The 20,168-nt window shown below is 42.9% G+C and overlaps 1 protein-coding gene across 3 annotated transcripts in view; it reads left to right on the top strand.

Annotated features, from left to right (window-relative positions):
* Positions 1-20,168, top strand: part of UGGT2 (UDP-glucose glycoprotein glucosyltransferase 2) — a 421,287-nt gene that overhangs the window by 56,002 nt on the left and 345,117 nt on the right. For all 3 annotated transcript variants that reach the window (XM_044284938.1, XM_044284937.1, XM_044284939.1), the window contains exons 7-8: positions 4,427-4,499; positions 10,532-10,632. In XM_044284938.1, coding sequence (XP_044140873.1) covers positions 4,427-4,499; positions 10,532-10,632 — 174 coding nt within the window. The remainder of the gene's footprint in view (positions 1-4,426; positions 4,500-10,531; positions 10,633-20,168) is intronic.

Here is a 20,168-nt window from a genome sequence, read left to right as displayed (position 1 = left end):
TAATTTTTATCAGTGAACTATTTTTCTGTAGAAGCTTTACAAAATGTTTCATTTTGTTTGTTTATTGTCTTAAAAATGTGCTTCTGAACTAATGATCCCTTGATTTCAGTGGTCACCATGTATTCTATTTTCTCCCATGGTATGGTGCTGCTGTTAAATGAAACACTTGTTGCCAGATTCTATGAAAAATTACAACTGATCAGTGAGGGTACTACCCATTGGACTACCTGTGATCTTAACATAAAGGGAATGTTAACAAAGGGGGGATTTTGTATGTTATTACATTATATGCAGTTTTTTTTTTTTTTTATAATCTTGGACAACTTCATTAGGCTGATATTTTCAGTACTCATATAGAAGTGAATAGATTCTCCATTCACAGCATCTGTGATATAGTGCCCATTTCTCAAGATTAGTGTGGGTGACTGAGGTGGGACCAGCAAAAATTGTGGCATATCCTATGGATATCCAGTAGAAAGAAAGGTAATCCAGCACAATACGCAGACGGTGCAACCGTACTTTATTTCAGAGGTTAAAAACATCCAGTTAAACAAAATCCTTGTCTACCGGTTTCTTTCTACTGGATTTCCACTTACCCGCATCCAAGTGCGTTTGTTCCTTGCTCATAGCAGATGAAGAGCAGGTGAGAGCCGTTTCATCTTTTTTCTTTTTCTGTGTTTGGATATCCTATGGATATGCCATAAATGTTGAGATGAGAATACCCCTTTAAGGTCAAATTTGAGGCAGTTTTTGTGGTAATAACTTTGGAATGTATTTATGTATGGGCAGCACGGTGGCTCAGTGTTTAGCACTGGTGCCTTGCAGCGCTGGGGTCCTAGGTTTAAATGTGTCCAAGGACAACATCTGCATGGAGTTCTCCCTGTTTTTGCTTGGGTTTCCTCCCACAGAGAACTTAGATTGTGAGCCCCATTTGGGGCAGCTTGATGCTATAATGTCTGTAAAGCGCTGCGGAATATAACAACGCTATATACGGTCAGGTCCATAAATATTGGGACATTGACACAATTCTAATATTTTTGGCTCTATACACCACCACAATGGATTTGAAATGAAACAAACAAGATGTGCTTTAACTTCAGACTGTCAGCTTTAATTTGATGTTTACATCCAAATCAGGTGAACAGTGTAGGAATTACAACAGTTTGCATATGTGCCTCCCACTTGTTAAGGAACCAAAAGTAATGGGACAGAATAATAATCATAAATCAAACTTTCATTTTTTAATACTTGGTTGCAAATCCTTTGCAGTCAATTACAGCCTGAAGTCTGGAACGCATAGACATCACCAGACGCTGGGTTTCATCCCTAGCGATGCTCTACCAGGCCTCTACTGCAACTGTCTTCAGTTCCTGCTTGTTCTTTGGGGATTTTCCCTACAGTTTTGTCTTCAGCAAATTAAATGCATGCTCAATTGGATTCAGGTCAGGTGATTGACTTGGCCATTGCATAACATTCCACTTCTTTCCCTTAAAAAAACTCTTTGGTTGCTTTTGCAGTATGCTTTTGTGTCATTGTCCATCTGCACTGTGAAGCGCCGTCCAATGAGTTCTAAAGCATTTGGCTCAATATGAGCAGATAATATTGCCCGAAACACTTCAGAATTCATCCTGCTGCTTTTGTCAGTCACATCCTCAATAAATAAAAGAGAACCAGTTCCGTTGGCAGCCATACATGCCCACGCCATGACACTGCCACCACCATGCTTCACTGATGAGGTGGTATGCTTAGGATCATGAGCAGTTCCTTTCCTTCTCCATACTCTTCTCTTCCCATCACTCTGGTACAAGTTGATCTTGGTCTCATCTGTCCATAGGATGTTGTTCCAGAACTGTGAAGGCCTTTTTTTAAATGTAGTTTGGCAAACTCTAATCTGGCCTTCCTGTTTTTGACGCTCACCAATGGTTTACATCTTGTGGTTAACCCTCTGTATTCACTCTGGTGAAGTCTTCTCTTGATTGTTGACTTTGACCCACATACACCTACCTCCTGGAGAGTGTTCTTGATCTGGCCAACTGTTGTGAAGGGCGTTTTCTTCACCAGGGAAAGAATTCTTCGGTCATCCACCACAGTTATTTTCTGTGGTCTTCCGGGTCTTTTGGTGTTGCTGAGCTCACCGGTTCTTTCCTTCTTTTTAAGAATGTTCCAAACAGATGTTTTGGCCACGCCTAATGTTTTTGTTATCTCTCTGATGGGTTAGTTTTTTTTCAGCCTAATGATGGCTTGCTTCACTGATAGTGACAGCTCTTTGGATCTCATCTTGAGAGTTGACAGCAACATATTCCAGATGCAAATAGCACACTTGAAATGAACTCTGGACCTTTTATCTGCTCATTGTAATTGGGATAATGAGGGAATAACACACACCTGGCCAAGGAACAGCTTAGAAACCAATTGTCCCATTACTTTTGGTTCCTTAACAAGTGGGAGGCACATATGCAAACTGTTGTAAATCCTACACCGTTCACCTGATTTGGATGTAAGTACCCTCAAATTAAGGCTGACAGTCTGCAGTTAACTCATATCTTGTTCGTTTCATTTCAAATCCATTGTGGTGGTGTATAGAGCCAAAAATTTTACAATTGTGTCGATGTCCCAATATTTATGGACCTGATTGTATGGCTATGCGTTCTGTCCATATGACACAAAAATGTATTTCCATGTTCTAGACACTCTCTTGTTCTGCTTCTGTATTTTTGTTCTGGGAGTTTCATTGACCTTTTATGTACAAGCAATTCTCATTTACAGTTTTTCTCTAATAATGTGGTTACAGACCAAAACCAAAGATTGCAGTAAATCAGATGTAAATTACTTTCTGCCTCACAAAGCACTAGATCAAATCGAAATGCTTATGTTTTGTCTACTAGAAAAGAGCAGTCAGCCTTTTGGAAAGGACACAGAAGGACACTATTCTTGACACATTAGGCTGTAATTATGTTCGCAGTTTTTATTCTGACAAGTTCCTCTACTCCATCTACAGACATTTCTTCCCAAACGCAAACCTCCTACTACATGGTCTTTTCTTCATAATCATGTACATCCTCACATCCTTAGTATTCATTTTCAGTTTAGTGTCTTTGTGCCAGCGCTGCCCTTTTCAGGTTTCTAGGCATTTGTGGGCTCTGCTAACGCCTGGCGAAACTCTTAAAAACTTTTAATAAGATGTTTTGATAGCCCAACTAAAGGTTTTGTCTAGTCATAAGCAACCCTCTGGGTAGTATTTTTTTTATTTTTTTTTCAACCTTGTTTTCATTGTGCATGTTGCTTTGTAGAAAATCATGAACAAATCTGGTTGATTTTAAAGGGATATATCAGGATTTTCCAGTTGATGGCCTATCAAGGTAGGCCTCAGGTCAGGCCATCAATATATGATCGGCGGGGATTAGACTCCCTCACCAGTCAGCTTTAGGCCTATTGCACACGACCGTATGGCTTTTTCAGTGTTTTGCGGTCCGTTTTTCATGGATCCGTTGTTCCGTTTTTTGTTTCCGTTGTGTTTCCATTTCTGTTCCGTTTTTCCGTTCCGTTTTTCCGTATGGCATATACAGTATACAGTAATTACATAGATAAAATTGGGCTGGGCATAACATTTTCAATAGATGGTTCAGGAAAAAACGGAACGGAAACGGAAGACATACGGATGCATTTCCGTATGTGTTCCGTTTTTTTTGCAGATCCATTGACTTGAATGGAGCCACGGACTGTTATTTTGCGGGCAATAATAGGACATGTTCTATGTTAAAACGGAACGGAAATACGGAAACGGAATGCATACGGAGTACATTCCGTTTTTTTTGCGGAACCATTGAAATGAATGGTTCCGTATACGGACCGTATACGGAACGCAAAAAACGGCCAGTAAACGGGGGAAAAAAACGGCCGTGTGCAATAGGCCTAACTGGAAAAACTCTAGTGTCGGAATTCAGTGCCAGAACTACAAAACTCGTCCATACATTAGCTGTAGTGGATGGAGACGGTTACTGCATTGCTGCTCCCTCCTGTGCATTAGAGTAGCGCATCAGTAACCATCTCCATCCACTGCACAATGGATAGAACTGTGTAGTTCCAGGGTGCTGGGTGTCAAATTTGCAGCATGCAATCCGCACTGCAATTCGCTGATGGCACCCTAAAATAGACTATTTATTATAACTTTTATTATGCCTTTTTAATATCTGTTTAAGTCTGGTACAGGTGTAAGCAACCTCCGGCACTATAGTTGTTGTGAAACTACAACTCCCATCATAGAGAATTGTTCTGCTCTTCTCTGAACTCCCGTAGAAATTTATGGAGCATGCTGGGAATTGTAGTTTCACAACAACTGGAGTGCCGAACGTTGCTGACCCCTGGTCTGGTATCTAGTAATTGACTTTTTTTTTTATTTTTTATTTTTTCTGATCTGTTAATGCAGCCAACAATTCCACGGATAAATCATATGATGGAATCACTGAAGAGGTTCAAGGATTTTACTTTGATAAGCTGATGTAAGTTTACAAACTGGCAGCTGTATCCGTGTATGCTGTGTGGAATATTATAAATCAGTCTGTGTTTGACTGACCGGACCTGTGTATGTTGTTATCTTTTATCTATATGTGTTAAGACTGTGCCATTGAAATCACAATGTAAATGATATATTTGACTGACACGTTTCCGACTCTCCCTGCACTCGGTCCAGTTAGTGTATTCAAGTAGAGCCCCAAAATAATGGGTAATCTGTTATCAAGTTCACTGAATAGTTTACTTTACACAAAAAAATTTTGCATAATGGCTGTGCTTCTTTGTACAATCATAACTGTCAATCTGTCTTTTTGGGGCTTGTTTTTTTCAGCCCCATTATTCCCTGTTTCAGTTGCACAGCGAGATACATTTCACTCAGAAGCAGGGGTTGTATCACTTCTTTGAAATCTTCCAGCACTGTACTGCTGTCACATCCTTTCCCTTACTTCCCACTATGTTTGTTTGGAGCTCTAGAGCTTACAGAACAGAGGGGGAAATCCCACTTACAGAATAGCAGGAGGCTCCTGTAAATTCGGAAGCAGTGTAGAAGCATTTATTTTTATATTTTTTTTTTTATTATAATCAGGCTCAGGGTCTCAGCTAGCTCTGACACGACACTTCTTCTCTGTCTTCTAGGTGGAAGTGAGACCCCTGGTGGCTATGACTTTCTAGATTTATTTTTTTCCAGATGGACGCAGGCTTATATTTTAAATGAAGTGATTTAGAAATTTGCTATCGACACCATTCTCTATTAAATTGTGTAATTGTACTGCGACTATTTAAGTTAGGAAACCTTGATTTTGTTGTGTAGCATTATATAATTGCAAGAATCTACCTGCAAGAAGCAGGTTTAAAGCTTATTAGATTATTTTAGCACAAGAGGTGCAAAGAAACACTGCATAGGTACAGTACCAAATTCTCACATTTTAAGACATTTCTGAGTGTCTCTCTGAATTCATTTTTTTATTTTTTATAACATAAGCCATTAAAGATTCAGATATTTTACAATCTCCCTTAAACTGTTTAAATGGTTCAAATATATTTAACCTGGGTCTTGCCACAAGAGGACATAGAAGTGCTTCCCCCACTGCCCTCTGAAATACCTCTCAGAGGAAACTTATGGGTAGTGTACCTCTTGGTGAGAGATCATTGACTGCTACACATGCCTCTACAACCCTCTCAAAGATATTTTGCCCAGTTGACAGACTTGGAGATGGGGTATAATTGGACTGAGAGATGCATGATGGTCGTTCTGGCAAATTGCCTGCCATTTAGGTTGTTCTTACCTAGCTTTTAGTAGGTGTTGAGAGATGGAGCCTGTTCGCATTGTGTGTCTCTAAGTGGCCCATACAGACCAACAGTAGAGAGGATTGTTTGATCTGCTGACAAGCCCGATCAGTTCCCACAATATCACTGTCCACTGTCCAGTCATAGGTGGCACTTTCATCATTTGCCCAGACCATTTCCAGGCGCTTAGCAGAAGAAAATTTGGAGTCATGGCACCCATTACTTGTTCTGCCATTGACAGCCAGCCAACTTCTCCTTCGTTTGCAGTGATGTCATGAATTAGAAACAGTTAGTGACGAATTTTAGGATTCTACGATAGGTGGATTTGAGTATGTGTAACAGCGGCTGCTGTATGGCGCTGTTCCCCTGCTTACCACCGCGGTCCCGGGTGCTGTGTTCAGCGGTGATCTGCTGCCAGTGCTTCCCATTCACCGCTGCAGTCCTGGGCCCTGTCTGTGTAGGTACTGTTGTTCTGGGATCCGCTCCACAGTTTCTTCTCAGCCCTGGTCACTGCATTCTTTCTGCTTGTTCCCTGCAGCACTTCCTTAAGAGTCGGCACACATAACTTCCTGTGCTTTCGGGTTATGTGACCTCGCTGACCAATCCTAGCCCTCCTGCACATATATAAGTGGCTCAGCCCCCTTCCCAGATGCCTCAGTGTCAAGGTCCTTGTGTCCTGCTAAGGTTTCTGATATCTGTTTGTGTTCCTTACTTGTATTCCTTACCTGTTTGATTCCTGCCTGCTTGCCTTGACTCTCCTGTTTTCGACCCGGATTGCCTGACCTGTACCTGTGACTCCTGCCCTGACCTATTGCCTGTTTGACTTTGCCTCTGCCTCATTCTTTGGTCCTGCACTGTTGCTCCTGGTTACAACCCTCTTGTACCTTGCTCAGGTAACTCCTGGTTTGCCTGGACCAGCTACTTCGTGTGCCAATCCTCCTCAAGAGATAGCGACCTGGTGTTCCCTTTGGGAAAGTCTATCCCCACCATCAGGGGTACTGTGAAGATCGAGGGGTTCACTTAGACAACGGCCTTAGAGGAGGTAGAACACGTGGCACAGTGGTTTACACCTGCTGGTTCGTTAGTTTGGAGGCCCTGTGGTGAGTGCTTCCATCCAGCCTTTGCTGTTGAGCGACACACTACCCCAACTGCTGGTGTGATGAGCTGGGGAGCCATCACATACAACAGTCGGTGACCCCTAGTATCGATATTGGGGACACTAACATATGATATGTACAGAGCATCCTTCGGCCACATATTGCCTCACTTGACGGGTTCCAGCTCCCATTTTTCGGCTGAATAATGCTAAACTGCACACACGTGTTTCCCAGAAATATCTTCTCCATATTGCAACACTTTCTTGGCCTGCTTGGTCTCCACATTTATTGCCAATCGACCATTTTTGGGACCAGCTGTGGTCAGCAATTGGCTGCAGTGGTCACGTGCCCCCTGTCAACAGGATGTTGATTTCAGGGCAGCAGGGAGAAGAGCCATCCATGGAGCATTGAAAACCGAACCCAGCGGCGGGGGATACGGTAAGCTTAATCACTGCGGCTCGGCCACTCTGGGAGATCTATTGTAGTCTTGGTTAACCCCTTTAACCATCCCCATGCTTTTCACATGGGCTGATCATGGGAAAGGATGATCACTCGTAAGATTGGATTCTATGCTCATGGATTCAGATTTCTCAAGGCTTACTCATGAGACATTGACCACCTTTTTTTAGGTAAGCCGTCTGCTATTGTCAACATAAGGCCTCTTGTTCCTGTATCCTTGGATTCTGAATTTGCTATTATTCTTACTCCAGCGACCCTTCTCATTCAGAAACTTGGAACTGTTCCAAACCGACAGAAGAATGCACTTCTGGTAATCCATAACAGAGACAGTTGAAACATGTTCAACATCTGACTAACTGTTTCTGGAGTAGATGGAAAAGGGAGTACATTACCCTTCTTCAAAGACAAAGAAAATGGCAGTACGCCAAACTGTACTTAAAGGTAGGAGATCGTGTTCTCATAAAGGACCAGAAAGGGAAAAGAAATGCATGACGTGTGGGACTTCTCAAAGATCTTTCCTAGTAAAGATGGCAAGATTCATAAGGTAGGAGTTACTATTGCAAAACAAGGTGACTTCTTATCTTTCATCAGGCCTATATCCAAGGTTGTCCTGGTCATAATATCTGTTGAGAAGTAATTCTCTGTCAAGCCAGAAGAGACTTTCTCAAGTTGACTTCCTCCGTGTTCTTCCTTGGATATTTGCCCCAAGCCTTGACTGCTGGATTACAACAGGCCTAGTGCGGCTTCTCCAATATAAGGATGAGTTATCCATTTGAGTATAACAAGAACAGTTGCCTACATTTGCAGAACCTTTGTTTAACATCAGACAGACATTAATTCTTAAAGGGGTTGTTCTGCCATATTTATTGATGACCTATCGTCGGGTTAGGTCATCGGTATCTGATAAGCGGGGGTCTAACACCTTGCATCCCGCCATTCAGCTGTTTTAAAGAGGAGGTTGCGCTCCATGCGAGTGCTGCTTCCTGATTATTAAACTATGCGCCATCTCCTAACACAGGGCTTGACAAATTTCCTTGGAATCTAGGAGCCAGCTAAAAAAGTTAGGAGCCAGGCGGAGCCGCGTCATAAAGCCCCCAGTAGATCCCCCCATAGTGCTCCCCCCCCCCCACTTCTCCATAGAGCCCCCCCAATAATACTGTATACCATGTTACATATGCAGTGTACATGTGCTGTATAGTATGGTATATGCAGTATACAGGACCATGATATATGTACAGTATATGACTGACATTCAGTGTAGGTGCTGTATACTGTGTTACATACGCAGTATACAGGACCATGATATATGTACAGTATATGACTGACATTCAGTGTACGTGCTGTATACTGTGTTCCATACGCAGTATACAGGACCATGATATATGTACAGTATATGACTGACATTCAGTGTACGTGCTGTATACTGTGTTCCATACGCAGTATACAGGACCATGATATATGTACAGTATATAGGACTATGGCATACAGTGTACATGTGCTGACACCTCAGGCTCCTGCCTCACTTGGATGAGAGTAGTAGTAATTTGCACTGGAGGCGTGTAAGTTACCTGCAGGTGAACCTGAGAGCCACGAGGAGGGCGCAGGTCAGCGCTATGGCCCCCGCACAGCAGGTCAGGCCTCCGGCCCATCAGACACAGCAGCTGCTTAACGTGCTGCCAGGCCAGACTCTGCATTCCGCTTATAGAGCACATGGGTGGCCCGAGCCCGCTGGGGGCAGGGCGGCGCTTCTCCTCATCACGTCTGTCACAGTGGACTTCCGCGGCGTACGCTCAGCCATGGGCAGGGAGCGTGTCCAAAGAGCAGCCGGGTATAGGGAACCTAAGGCACCGTCACACAGCTCTCCGCTCATCTCCACTCCTGTGCTGCCTCCGGACAGAACAGCGCTCCGCACCCATCGCCCAGGCACCTTTGAAAACGGGCTGACAAATACCCAAGCGCCAGGACTAAATTCCTGGTCGCCATGGCGACCTGGCGCCTGGGATTTGTCGAGCCCTGTCCTAACAGCTGTGTCCTGTAATTACAAGTACTCGCTCCATTAAAGTGAATGTAAGGAATAAGAAGCAGCACTTGCATAAAGCACTGCCTCCTCTTCAAACAGCTGAAGGTGCCAGGTGTTAGACCCCTGCCGCTGATATTGATGCCCTATCTTGATGTTAAGCCTTCAATATATATGACAGGACAACTCCTTTCATGTCAGTGCATATAGTGAAATCCAAGGATATTAGACGGGGAGTGTACAGTCCCTGCTATGGTTTCTCATACATTTAATTGCATTTTGTGTTATATTTGTTACCCACTTAGTGTACATTGATGACATTTGTGACATTTGATTTTATGAAGTTATCTATGGTTGCCGTTCATTATGGCATTCATCTTGTAGCTTTTTCTTTTCTGTGAGCTCATATCCTGTGCCCTTCAGTCTTTTCCTCTATCATCATTTTTCAAAGTACATTCAATAAATTACTGTACCTAAAGACCTATCCATTGCATCTCCCTCACTGGAATTCTACATGCAACTGGTGTCGTTACAGTAATAATTATAGCAAATTCACCATCTTCCATTGCTTGTACAAGAGTTTGCCACTAACACTCATCAAATACATTTCTCACATGCATCCGTGGCATAATATGGATTGTTCCTGCTGACAATGCTCTTGCAAGTGTAATTAAACCGCAGTGTTCTGCATTTCAATGTCAGAGAAATGGGAATTTATTTTATTTTTTTGTATCAATTATGCCCAGTTTGTGTCTATTTTGTCTGATTTCACTTATTTATGACAGAGGAATTATTCCTTTAGTCCTGTCTGTTGTACTTTTTCTCCCATCAAAAATAAATGAAAGCTTATGGAACCAACACAAACCGAGGACAATTGATGCTCGAAAAACAAATGAAGATCATTCTTTAAATTTTTATGTTGAATATAAGTGAAATATATAAAACACAACGATGTGAATTCAGCGTTGCATAGCGATCATAACTTTTCATAACTTTTTTTTGCTACTTCACAAAAAGAAAGTGATAATGTGAGGTAGATACCTAATCAGCGGAAATATTTCCTTGCTTCTCCCTATAAACAGCAATATGATATGCTAGAATATATACAGCATTTTAACCTGTGTTTAAGTCCCCTTATTTCTTTTGCTTTTTCTCCAAGACAAATGTACCCGGATCTTAAAGACAATCTGGTTGAATTCCGAAAACATCTTATTGAAAGCACTAATGAGATGGTACCATTAAAAGTCTGGGAGTTACAGGGTAAGTTCTGTGCTCATATCTAACGATTACGTCTGTAGATAGTAAAGATTTTTATTCCATCTTTGAATCGGTTTCAGTTACTTCGTCCCTAAGTGCGTTTCTTTGTAAGTAGCCGGTGCAATGACGGGGAACGGCATTGGACCCCTCAGTTGCCGTGTTCATAGCTGAATGTGGCATCAGAGATAAAAAAGGAGGGCTTTCAGGGGTTAATCAGTAAAAAAAACAAAAACAAAAAAAAAGTATCCATTAGAGCGTGATGAGGTCGCCACAGTCATCTTGATGGAAGATCCCACGTCAAATCTTGCGAAGTGCATGATAATGTCATCACGCTGGCTGGCGTAGTGACATTATATGTCGCCGAACACAGGATTTCGCGCAGGATTTTCAATAAAGATGGCCATAGTGGCCTCTTTGCGCTCAAATGGATGAGGTGAGTATGATTTTTTTTTTTTTACCACTATTTCAGGGAAAATTGATTCATTGATTGCCACAAAGCACGAGAAAGTTCGGCATCGCGGCAAGTCAAAGAATCGAATATTCCCTGAAATTCGGATTGAAGTCCACTTTGGATACTTCGATTTGCTCAACCCTGAAGATAACTTATCATTGATGTAATTTTTAAACGGTGTTCACCTGAGGGGTTAGGTCATGTAATATTTCTATAGAGCAGGTTCTTACAGACACGGTGATAGCACATTTTTATACTTTATTTTATTTACTTAAGTTTTACACAATACCAGCATTTGTAAACCAAAAAAATTATGTTTTAGTGTCTCCATATTCTGAACCATAGTTTTTTTATTTTTTTGGGAGATTGGTTTAGGTAGGGGCTCATTTTTTGCGGTATGAGGTGACGGTTAGATTGGTACTATTTTGGGGGCATACGCCTTTTTGATCAATTGGTGTTTCACTTTTTGCGATGTAAGGTGACACAAATGGCCTTTTTTTACACATTTTTTATTTTTTATTGTATTTATCAGACAGGGTGGATCATGTGATATATTTATAGAGCCGGTGATTACGGACACGGCGATACCTAATATGTGTGTGTTTTTTTAATTTATTTTTTATTATAAAATAAGGGCAAAGGGGTGTATTATTATTATTATTATTAATAATTGTTTTATACTTTATTAATTTTATTACTTAATTTTATAAAAAAAACATATTTTTTTAACTTTTTTTTTTTTCTTTACTTTATTTCTGATGTTCACTTTTAGGGGTCTGATCCCCTCTGCTGTGCATTACAACACATTTGTATTGTAATGCATTGCCTGTTCGTGTACTACAGTGAGTAGTGCACAGACAGGTTCCCTAGGAGACCCAGCCTGAGGCTGGATCTCCCCGACTCCTGTAGAAGGCAGGTCCCAATGCCGTGCAAGGCATTGGGCAGCCTCCTCACAGCATCGGGCTGCTTTCTGAGACATCGAGCCCCCGCCACAGCAGCGCGGGGACTCTATGGGCTCCCTCAAACACAAACCTGATGTAGCGGCATAGAAGGGGTTAATCTGCCGCGATCTCCGATATGGTGCCCCCCTCGGCATTGACCCAATGTGCCTGCTCAATGATTTGAGTAGGCACCTTGCTCTGATCACCGCCCGCCACGCGGCGGTGATCGGAAATACACAGGGCGTACAGGTACGCCCTGTGTCCTTAAGTACCAGGACATCATGGCATACCTGTACGCCCTGTGTCCTTAAGAGGTAAAAGGGGTTTCCAGCCTTTTAATATTGATGATCGCAGGGGTAAAAAATGTAGGCAAAAATTAGTAAAATGCATTCATTAAAAAAATTGCCCCGAAAGTATACATGGCATTTTAGACCCCCATAGCATTTAGTAAAATTAAAAGAGAAATTGGCTATTTGTGACTCTTACCATAAAAAATATACCCTAGTGAGCAGTCATTGGCTGCTGATGGAGCTGTATTCTGCTGCTTCTGTACTCTACTGGGCCAGTCCACCTAAAGAAAATACAAAGCAGGTTGTCACGGACTTTAAGATGCATGAAGCCTGAATTCTATATTACTTTACCTACTGGTGTCTTACTATCTATCAGATTGAATTTTTTTACATTTTACCTCTGCCGGCCAGTAACTTTATTTCAGTGTCCCTTTTTGTCCAAAACAAGTTATTTCCCAAGCGAGTTCTGCAAATTGAGGGTGCAAGTATAACTAGGAGTAATACCTCTGTTCATCGCTGTACTTTTCCTTTTATAAATTGCTTGTCAGTTTGTTTCCAGGTTTATTTTTCTATATGTGTCAGATATTTGTGCCTGAGGTATGTCATTGAAATATTAAGGGAATTATTCTTTATTAGGCTTTTCTGGCAATGTTGTTTGACAATCCCTGTTGACTTGAATGGCACTTACTAGTACTATTGTCACTTCAGTCTATATAAAACAGCCCCCTAAGTGTCTTGGAAGATAAAATGTGTGTGTCCCCAAAGTACACTGTAGTCTAATGTTTCTATGGTAACCACATATTCTCGCAATTATAAAACAGTGATTTTTAATGCTAGAATTTTTTTTTCCCTTTTTTGAAAGAGCAAGCAATGCTCTGGAGGCAAAGTTGTAGAATTATGAGAGTTAAGCTCTCATTAGCTTGGAACACAATAAATCTGTTTCATGTGTCATTTTGCAGTCATATTGATGTCTTAAATGTTCACCCTTCTTTGCTGTAACTTGTTGAGATGACATACCGCTTCTCTCTTCCCCTTACGTCCTAACCAGCAGCACAAGTGGGGGAGTTCTCCCCTGTGAAACTAGTAGGACAGATGACATTTTTGATGACAATAAATTTCCTACCAAGCAATAATTAAATAATTAGTAGAAAACCCACCCCTATAAAGGGCACACTGCCCATAATTCAGTGCTTTTTTTTTTCTCTGTTCCTGGGGACAGTAGGACGGGTCAGGCTGCGGCCTGTTACTTAAAAATATTTTTTTCTCGTTTCTGATAAAGATTTTCCTACCGCTTGACTGATGGTCCTAGCTCCTGGCCAAAAGTCGCCCTCGGTCCCCTCTGCCTACGGTATCGTAGGTCCTCGATCCACCGCATGCTGCACCTGTGGTAGTGGCAGTTCTAGGCTACAGGGGCGGAGCCTATCAGCACTCTGTCCGCCTACAGGGCTTGGATCGCCGGCGTCTCATCGCCGTCTCCTGCTGCACGGCCGACAGGAAGTGCGTCATCGACGACTTCCGATTTTCGCGCCGGGTTTGTTTATCCTAACGCAGGTGTATTTTGGTAATATGAGCCCCGCGGGCTACAGAATTAGGATATATGTAATATATATATGTTTTAAAAGCTAATATTCCTAGGCTTTCAGGGAAAGGTTTAAGTGAGGCGGAGCTATTGCAGAGGGGGCCGAGCTAAGGTCAGAGGTGGAGCTAGTCCACCTTTATAAGCCCACAACAAGAAGAGTACTTCCTCTTTCTGAGCAGAGAGCTAAGGCTACAGTTCTGTGGCTGCTACTACTACTGAGAGCTAAGGCTACAGTCTGTAGCTATTACTACTATTACTACTAAACTGAAAGTTTCTTTCTACATGGCGTCCCCTAACGGTGATCAGCTATTCTGCTGCGGAAGCTTCCACGTCAGTAGCTGTCGCCTCCTCTGAGACCGCGGACTTTGCACATTCCCGCATCCTAAGAATTCAGGCTGACCTAGAGGCCGGAGTGGCCAGAATGGACATTCTGGACCAATTTAAGACCCTCCTGTTAGGAGCGGATTTTCTATGCAACGCCTCTGCGCAGCACTTGAAGCTGGCTGCGAAAAGTATGGCACTTTCTTCTGCCAGCCGTAGGCCCCTTTGGTTACGACCATGGGTCGCTGATAACACCTCCAAGTTTAACTTATATGGCCTACCCTATGAGCCAGGAAGGCTATTTGGTTCTGAGCTAGACAAGCTCCCTTCCCCTCCAGACCCTCCATGCAATGCACAACTTCCAACTGCTCCTCCGGTCGGAGGTCATTTAAGTTTTTTTCAGCAGGCCTGGCTGCAAGAAATCCCAGACCCGTGGGTCCTAAATATAATTTTGTTTGGTTACACAGTAGATTTCTGTCTCCCCTTCAGAAGAAATTTGTGTTAACCCGACCTTTACCCCATATCAAACAAAAGATCCTGGTGGACGCAGTCCTCCTTTACCTTCACAAAAAAGCCCTAGAGGAGGTTCCCTCCCACGAACGAGGGCGGGGGGTGTATTCCCCCATATTTCTAGTCCCAAAGCCTAAATCCCAGAGACCTTATGGTCACCATAGATCTAAAGGACGCTTATCCTCGTGTCCCTATTCATCCAACTCACCGAAAGAATTGCGGTCTCCATAAGGGGTGTGGTAAAGCATTACCAGTTTGCTGTTCTACCCTTTGGCATCTCTTCCGCTCCCCACACCTTTACCAAGGTTGTTGCCAAGCTCAAGCTTCAAGGACTAGAAATCGTGCCATATCTAGACGACTGGCTCTTAAAAGCTGCGTCTCTAGACGTTCTTCAAACCCATCTTCATCTGGCTCTTCAGACTCTCCAGCAGTTAGGCTGGCTGATAAATTGGGAAAAGTCCCAGATCCTGCCTTCCACTTCCAGGATATTCCTGGGGTTTATAGTGGATTCTCAAAGGATGTCTCTCTTTCTCTCCCCAGAAAGGAAAGATCGAGTCATAAGAGCCACTCAGTTTCTCATGGCACCTCGTCGAGTGATCATCAGAACACTTATGAAGATGTTGGGCCACATGTCAGCATCTGCAGAAGCAGTTCCTTGGGCCCTTTGGCAGTCTGGAACCACAACCCAAAGGGGTTGGACAAGACTCACTCCCTTTCTATCAAAGTCCGGTCCTCACTGAAATGGTGGAGGAGCCTATCAGATGGGAGATCCTTGATTCAACCTCGTTGGATCACATTGACCACAGACGCCTCCCTTCTAGGTTGGGGAGCCCATCTGGAAGACAGTCCAGTACAAGGTATCTGGACTCCACAGGAGAGGCTTCTCTCGTCCAATATGAGAGAATTAAGAGCTGTACGTCTAGCTCTTTATCACTTTGCTCCTCTTATTCGCGGGAAGACGGTGAGAGTTCATTCGGACAGCACGACTGTGGTCGCTTACATCAACAGACAGGGAGGTACGAGATCTCAACCTCTTCTCCACGAAGTTGGTCTAATTCTTTCTTGGGCAGAGCTCAGTCTATCCCACCTATCCGCAGTTCACATCAGGGGAGATCTCAACTTAGTTGCAGATCGACTCAGTTGGGGTCTACCAGTTCCAGGCGAATGGTCACTGAACAGAGACATCTTCTCCCAGATCACTCTACGTTGGGGTACTCTGGAGATCGACTTGATGGCGACCCGGTCGTACGCGAAGGTGGACAAGTTCTGCTTCCTCTACAAGGAGGACAACCCTTTGGCGATAGATGCTCTGTCCATTCCATGGAGGTTCAGGCTGGCATACATATTCCCTCCACTTTCCATGATACCACGGGTATTGACGAAAATCGGACAAGACCAGACCCCGGTCATTGCAATAATACCATTCTGGCCGAAGAGGTCTTGGGTAACCCAGGTCATGAAGATGAGTCGGGGCAGGACCTTGTGTATCAGGACACAGGCCCCTGCCTAGATCTAAGGAAACTCAATCTGACAGTCTGGAGATTGACAGGCCCCCACTAGAAGCTACAGGGCTTTCTGCGGAGGTCTTGAGAACTATTTCACACTCCCGTGCGGAGTCTACAAACAAGGCGTACTCAAGAATTCACAAGTTCTTTCTACAGTGGTGTGCTGGTAAAGAGATAGTATGTAAGTAAAGATACCGGCTCATATGTTTTTTATAGTATTTATATCCGCGTGCCCGGTGTCCTAGTTTTTTCAAAAACTCCTTTACAGGTAAGCAGAAACAATAGACAAATTTTCAGACTCCAGCACTCACTTTTTCTTGAAGTTTCAAGTTCTCCAGCTTTATTATCAAACGTGCACAGATAATACAAGGTTCGATTCTCATAGGTGTAGGCTGTTGACGCGTTTCGAAAGTTCTTATTCGTAACAGTATCTGTGCACGTTTGATAATAAAGCCGGAGAACTTGAAACTTCAAGAAAAAGTGAGTGCTGGAGTCTGAAAATTTGTCTATTGTTTCTAAAGAGATAGTACCCTCAGATCCTCCTCTTTCAGCTATTTTACAATTCCTGCAGGACGGCCTGGACAAGGGTCTAAGCCTGTCTACTCTGAGTCCACATCAGTGCTCTCTCTGCCTCTTTAGGTAGACCATTATCTCAAGACCCCCTACTCAGGAGGTTCCTCAAGGGAGGTCCTATGTCCTACTCCATCATCTCCTGAAGAGGAAGCCCTTCGCTCCTTGGACATTTCCAGAATGCTAAAAATCTATCTGGACAGGACTGCGAGTAGATGGGTAAAGGAGGCAATCTGGGAAGCCTTTTTATCCCAAGGCTTGGCTCCTCCATCCTTCGTTACCGCCCACTCCACGAGGGCAATATCTACTTCTTTTGCAGAAAGGAATCTCGTTCCACTTGAACAGATTTGTGCTGCGGCTTCCTGGAGCTCCCACAGCACTTTCATTAGACACTATCGCCTAGACATTAGACACTATTGCCTAGACATTCGGACGTACCATTCTGTCTGCCGCCCTCTCATAAAAAAAAAAAATAACTAGGGGGAACGGTATTATATACCTGGGAAAGGCCCTCCCAATTTGTTGGGTTTCTTGCTAGGTCCCCACTTGTGCTGCTGGTTAGGATGTAAGGGAAGCGTTAATTTTAACATAAATTTGTTTTCCCTTAGTCCTAACAGCAGCACACAAATTTCCCACCCTTGTTTGTTTCTACTTGTTATAAAGCACTGAATTATGGGCAGTGTTCCTTTTTATAGGGGTGGGTTTTCTACTAATTATTTAATTATTGCTTGGTAGGAAATTTATTGTCATCAAAAATTCCACCTGTCCTACTAGTTTCACAGGGGAGAACTCCCCACTTGTGCTGCTGTTAGGACTAAGGGAAACCAAATTTATGTTTAAATTAACGCTTCTGTATTACATGGATCATATGCCTTTATGGACAAGGATTTCGTTCCGGATAAACTGATAATTTTTTTTCCGAAAGATCCCTTGTGTTTTAGGTGTACTACTAAAACTAGTGTTTTTTTTATTTATTTTAACAACTTCAACCCCGCTAGCTAAAACCCCCTTAATGATCAGGCCACTTTTTACACTTCTGCACTACACTACTTTCACCGTTTATTGCTCGGTCATGCAACTTACTAATAGAGCTTTCATTTGGTGGTATTTCATTGCTGCTGACATTTTATACTTTTTATTATTAATCGAAATTTAACGATTGTTTTGCAAAAAAAAAAGAAATTTTTTCACTTTCAGCTGTAAAATTTTGCAAAAAAACGACATCCATATATAAATTTTTCACTAAATTTATTGTTCTACATGTCTTTGATAAAAAAAAATGTTTGGGCAAAAAAAAAAATGGTTTGGGTAAAAGTTATAGCGTTTACAAACTATGGTCCAAAAATGTGAATTTCCGCTTTTTGACGCAGCTCTGACTTTCTGAGCACCTGTCATGTTTCCTGAGGTTCTACAATGCCCAGACAGTAGAAAACCCCCACAAATGACCCCATTTCGGAAAGTAGACACCCTAAGGTATTCGCTGATGGGCATAGTGCGTTCATAGAACTTTTTTTTTTTGTCACAAGTTAGCGGAAAATGATGATTTTTATAAAAAAAAATTTTTCTTACAAAGTCTCATATTCCACTAACTTGCGACAAAAAATAAAAAATTCTAGGAACTCGACATGCCCCTCACGGAATACCTTGGGGTGTCTTCTTTCCAAAATGGGGTCACTTGTGGCGTAGTTATACTGCCCTGGCAATTTAGGGGCCCAAATGTGTGAGAAGTACCTTGCAATCAAAATGTGTAAAAAATGGGCTGCGAAATCGGAAAGGTGCACTTTGGAATATGTGCCCCTTTGCCCACCTTGGCTGCAAAAAAATGTCACACATCTGGTATCGCCGTACTCAGGAGAAGTTGGGGAATGTGTTTTGGGGTGTCATTTTACATATAACCATGCTGGGTGAGAGAAATATCTTGGCAAAAGACAACTTTTCCCATTTTTTTATACAAAGTTGTCTTTTGCCAAGATATTTCTCTCGCCCAGCATGGTTATATGTAAAATGACACCCCAAAACACATTCCCCAACTTCTCCTGAGTACGGCGATACCAGATGTGTGACACTTTTTTGCAGCCTAGATGCGCAAAGGTGCCCAAATTCCTTTTAGGAGGGCATTTTTAGACATTTGGATCCCAGACTTCTTCTCACGCTTTAGGGCCCCTAAAAAGCCAGGGCAGTATAAATACCCCACATGTGACCCCACTTTGGAAAGAAGACACCCCAAGGTATTCAATGAGGGGCCTGGCGAGTTCATAGAATTTTTTTTTGCATAAGTTAGCGGAAATTGATTTTTTTTTTTTTTTTTTTGATTTTTTTTCTCACAAAGTCTCACTTTCCGCTAACTTAGGACAAAAATTTCAATCTTTCATGGACTCAATATGCCCCTCAGCGAATACCTTGGGGTGTCTTCTTTCCGAAATGGGGTCACATGTGGGGTATTTATACTGCCCTGGCAATTTAGGGGCCCAAATGTGTGTGAAGTACCTTGCAATCAAAATGTGTAAAAAATGGCCTGCGAAATCGGAAAGGTGCACTTAGGGGCCCTAAAGCGTGAGAAGAAGTCTGGAATATAAATGTCTCTAAAAAATTTTACGCATTTGGATTCCGTGAGGGGTATGGTGAGTTCATGTGAGATTTTATTTTTTGACACAAGTTAGTGGATTATGAGACTTTATAAGAAAAAACTAACAAAAAAAATATATATATTTCCGCTAACTTGGGCCAAAAAAATGTCTGAATGACAGGGGGGTTATCAATGACAGGGGGGTGATCACCCATATAGACTCCCTGATCACCCCCCTGTCATTGATCACCCCCCTGGTAAGGCTCCATTCAGACGTCCGTATGATTTTTTCGGATCCATGGATCGGATCCGCAAAACACATGCGGACGTCTGAATGGAGCCTTACAGGGGGGTGATCAATGACGGGGGGTGATCAGGGATTGTATATGGGTGATCACCCCCCTGTAAGGCTCCATTCAGACGTCCGTATGATTTTTACGGATCCATGGATACATGGATCGGATCCGCAAAACACATGCGGACGTCTGAATGGAGCCTTACAGGGGGGTGATCAATGACAGGGGGGTGATCACCCATATAGACTCCCTGATCACCCCCCTGTCATTGATCACCCCCCTGGTAAGGCTCCATTCAGACGTCCGTATGATTTTTTCGGATCCATGGATCGGATCCGCAAAACTCATGCGGACGTCTGAATGGAGCCTTATAGGGGGGTGATCAATGACAGCGGGTGATCAGGGAGTGTATATGGGTGATCACCCCTCTGTCATTGATCACCCCCCTGTAAGGCTCCATTCAGACGTCCGCATGTGTTTTGCGGATCCGATCCATGTATCCATGGATCC

This window comes from Bufo gargarizans, chromosome 3 (assembly GCF_014858855.1).
Source record: "Bufo gargarizans isolate SCDJY-AF-19 chromosome 3, ASM1485885v1, whole genome shotgun sequence".
Lineage (NCBI taxonomy): Eukaryota > Metazoa > Chordata > Amphibia > Anura > Bufonidae > Bufo > Bufo gargarizans.
The sequence above is the reverse complement of the archived record's forward strand: the minus strand, read 5'-3'. Positions and strand labels throughout refer to the sequence as shown.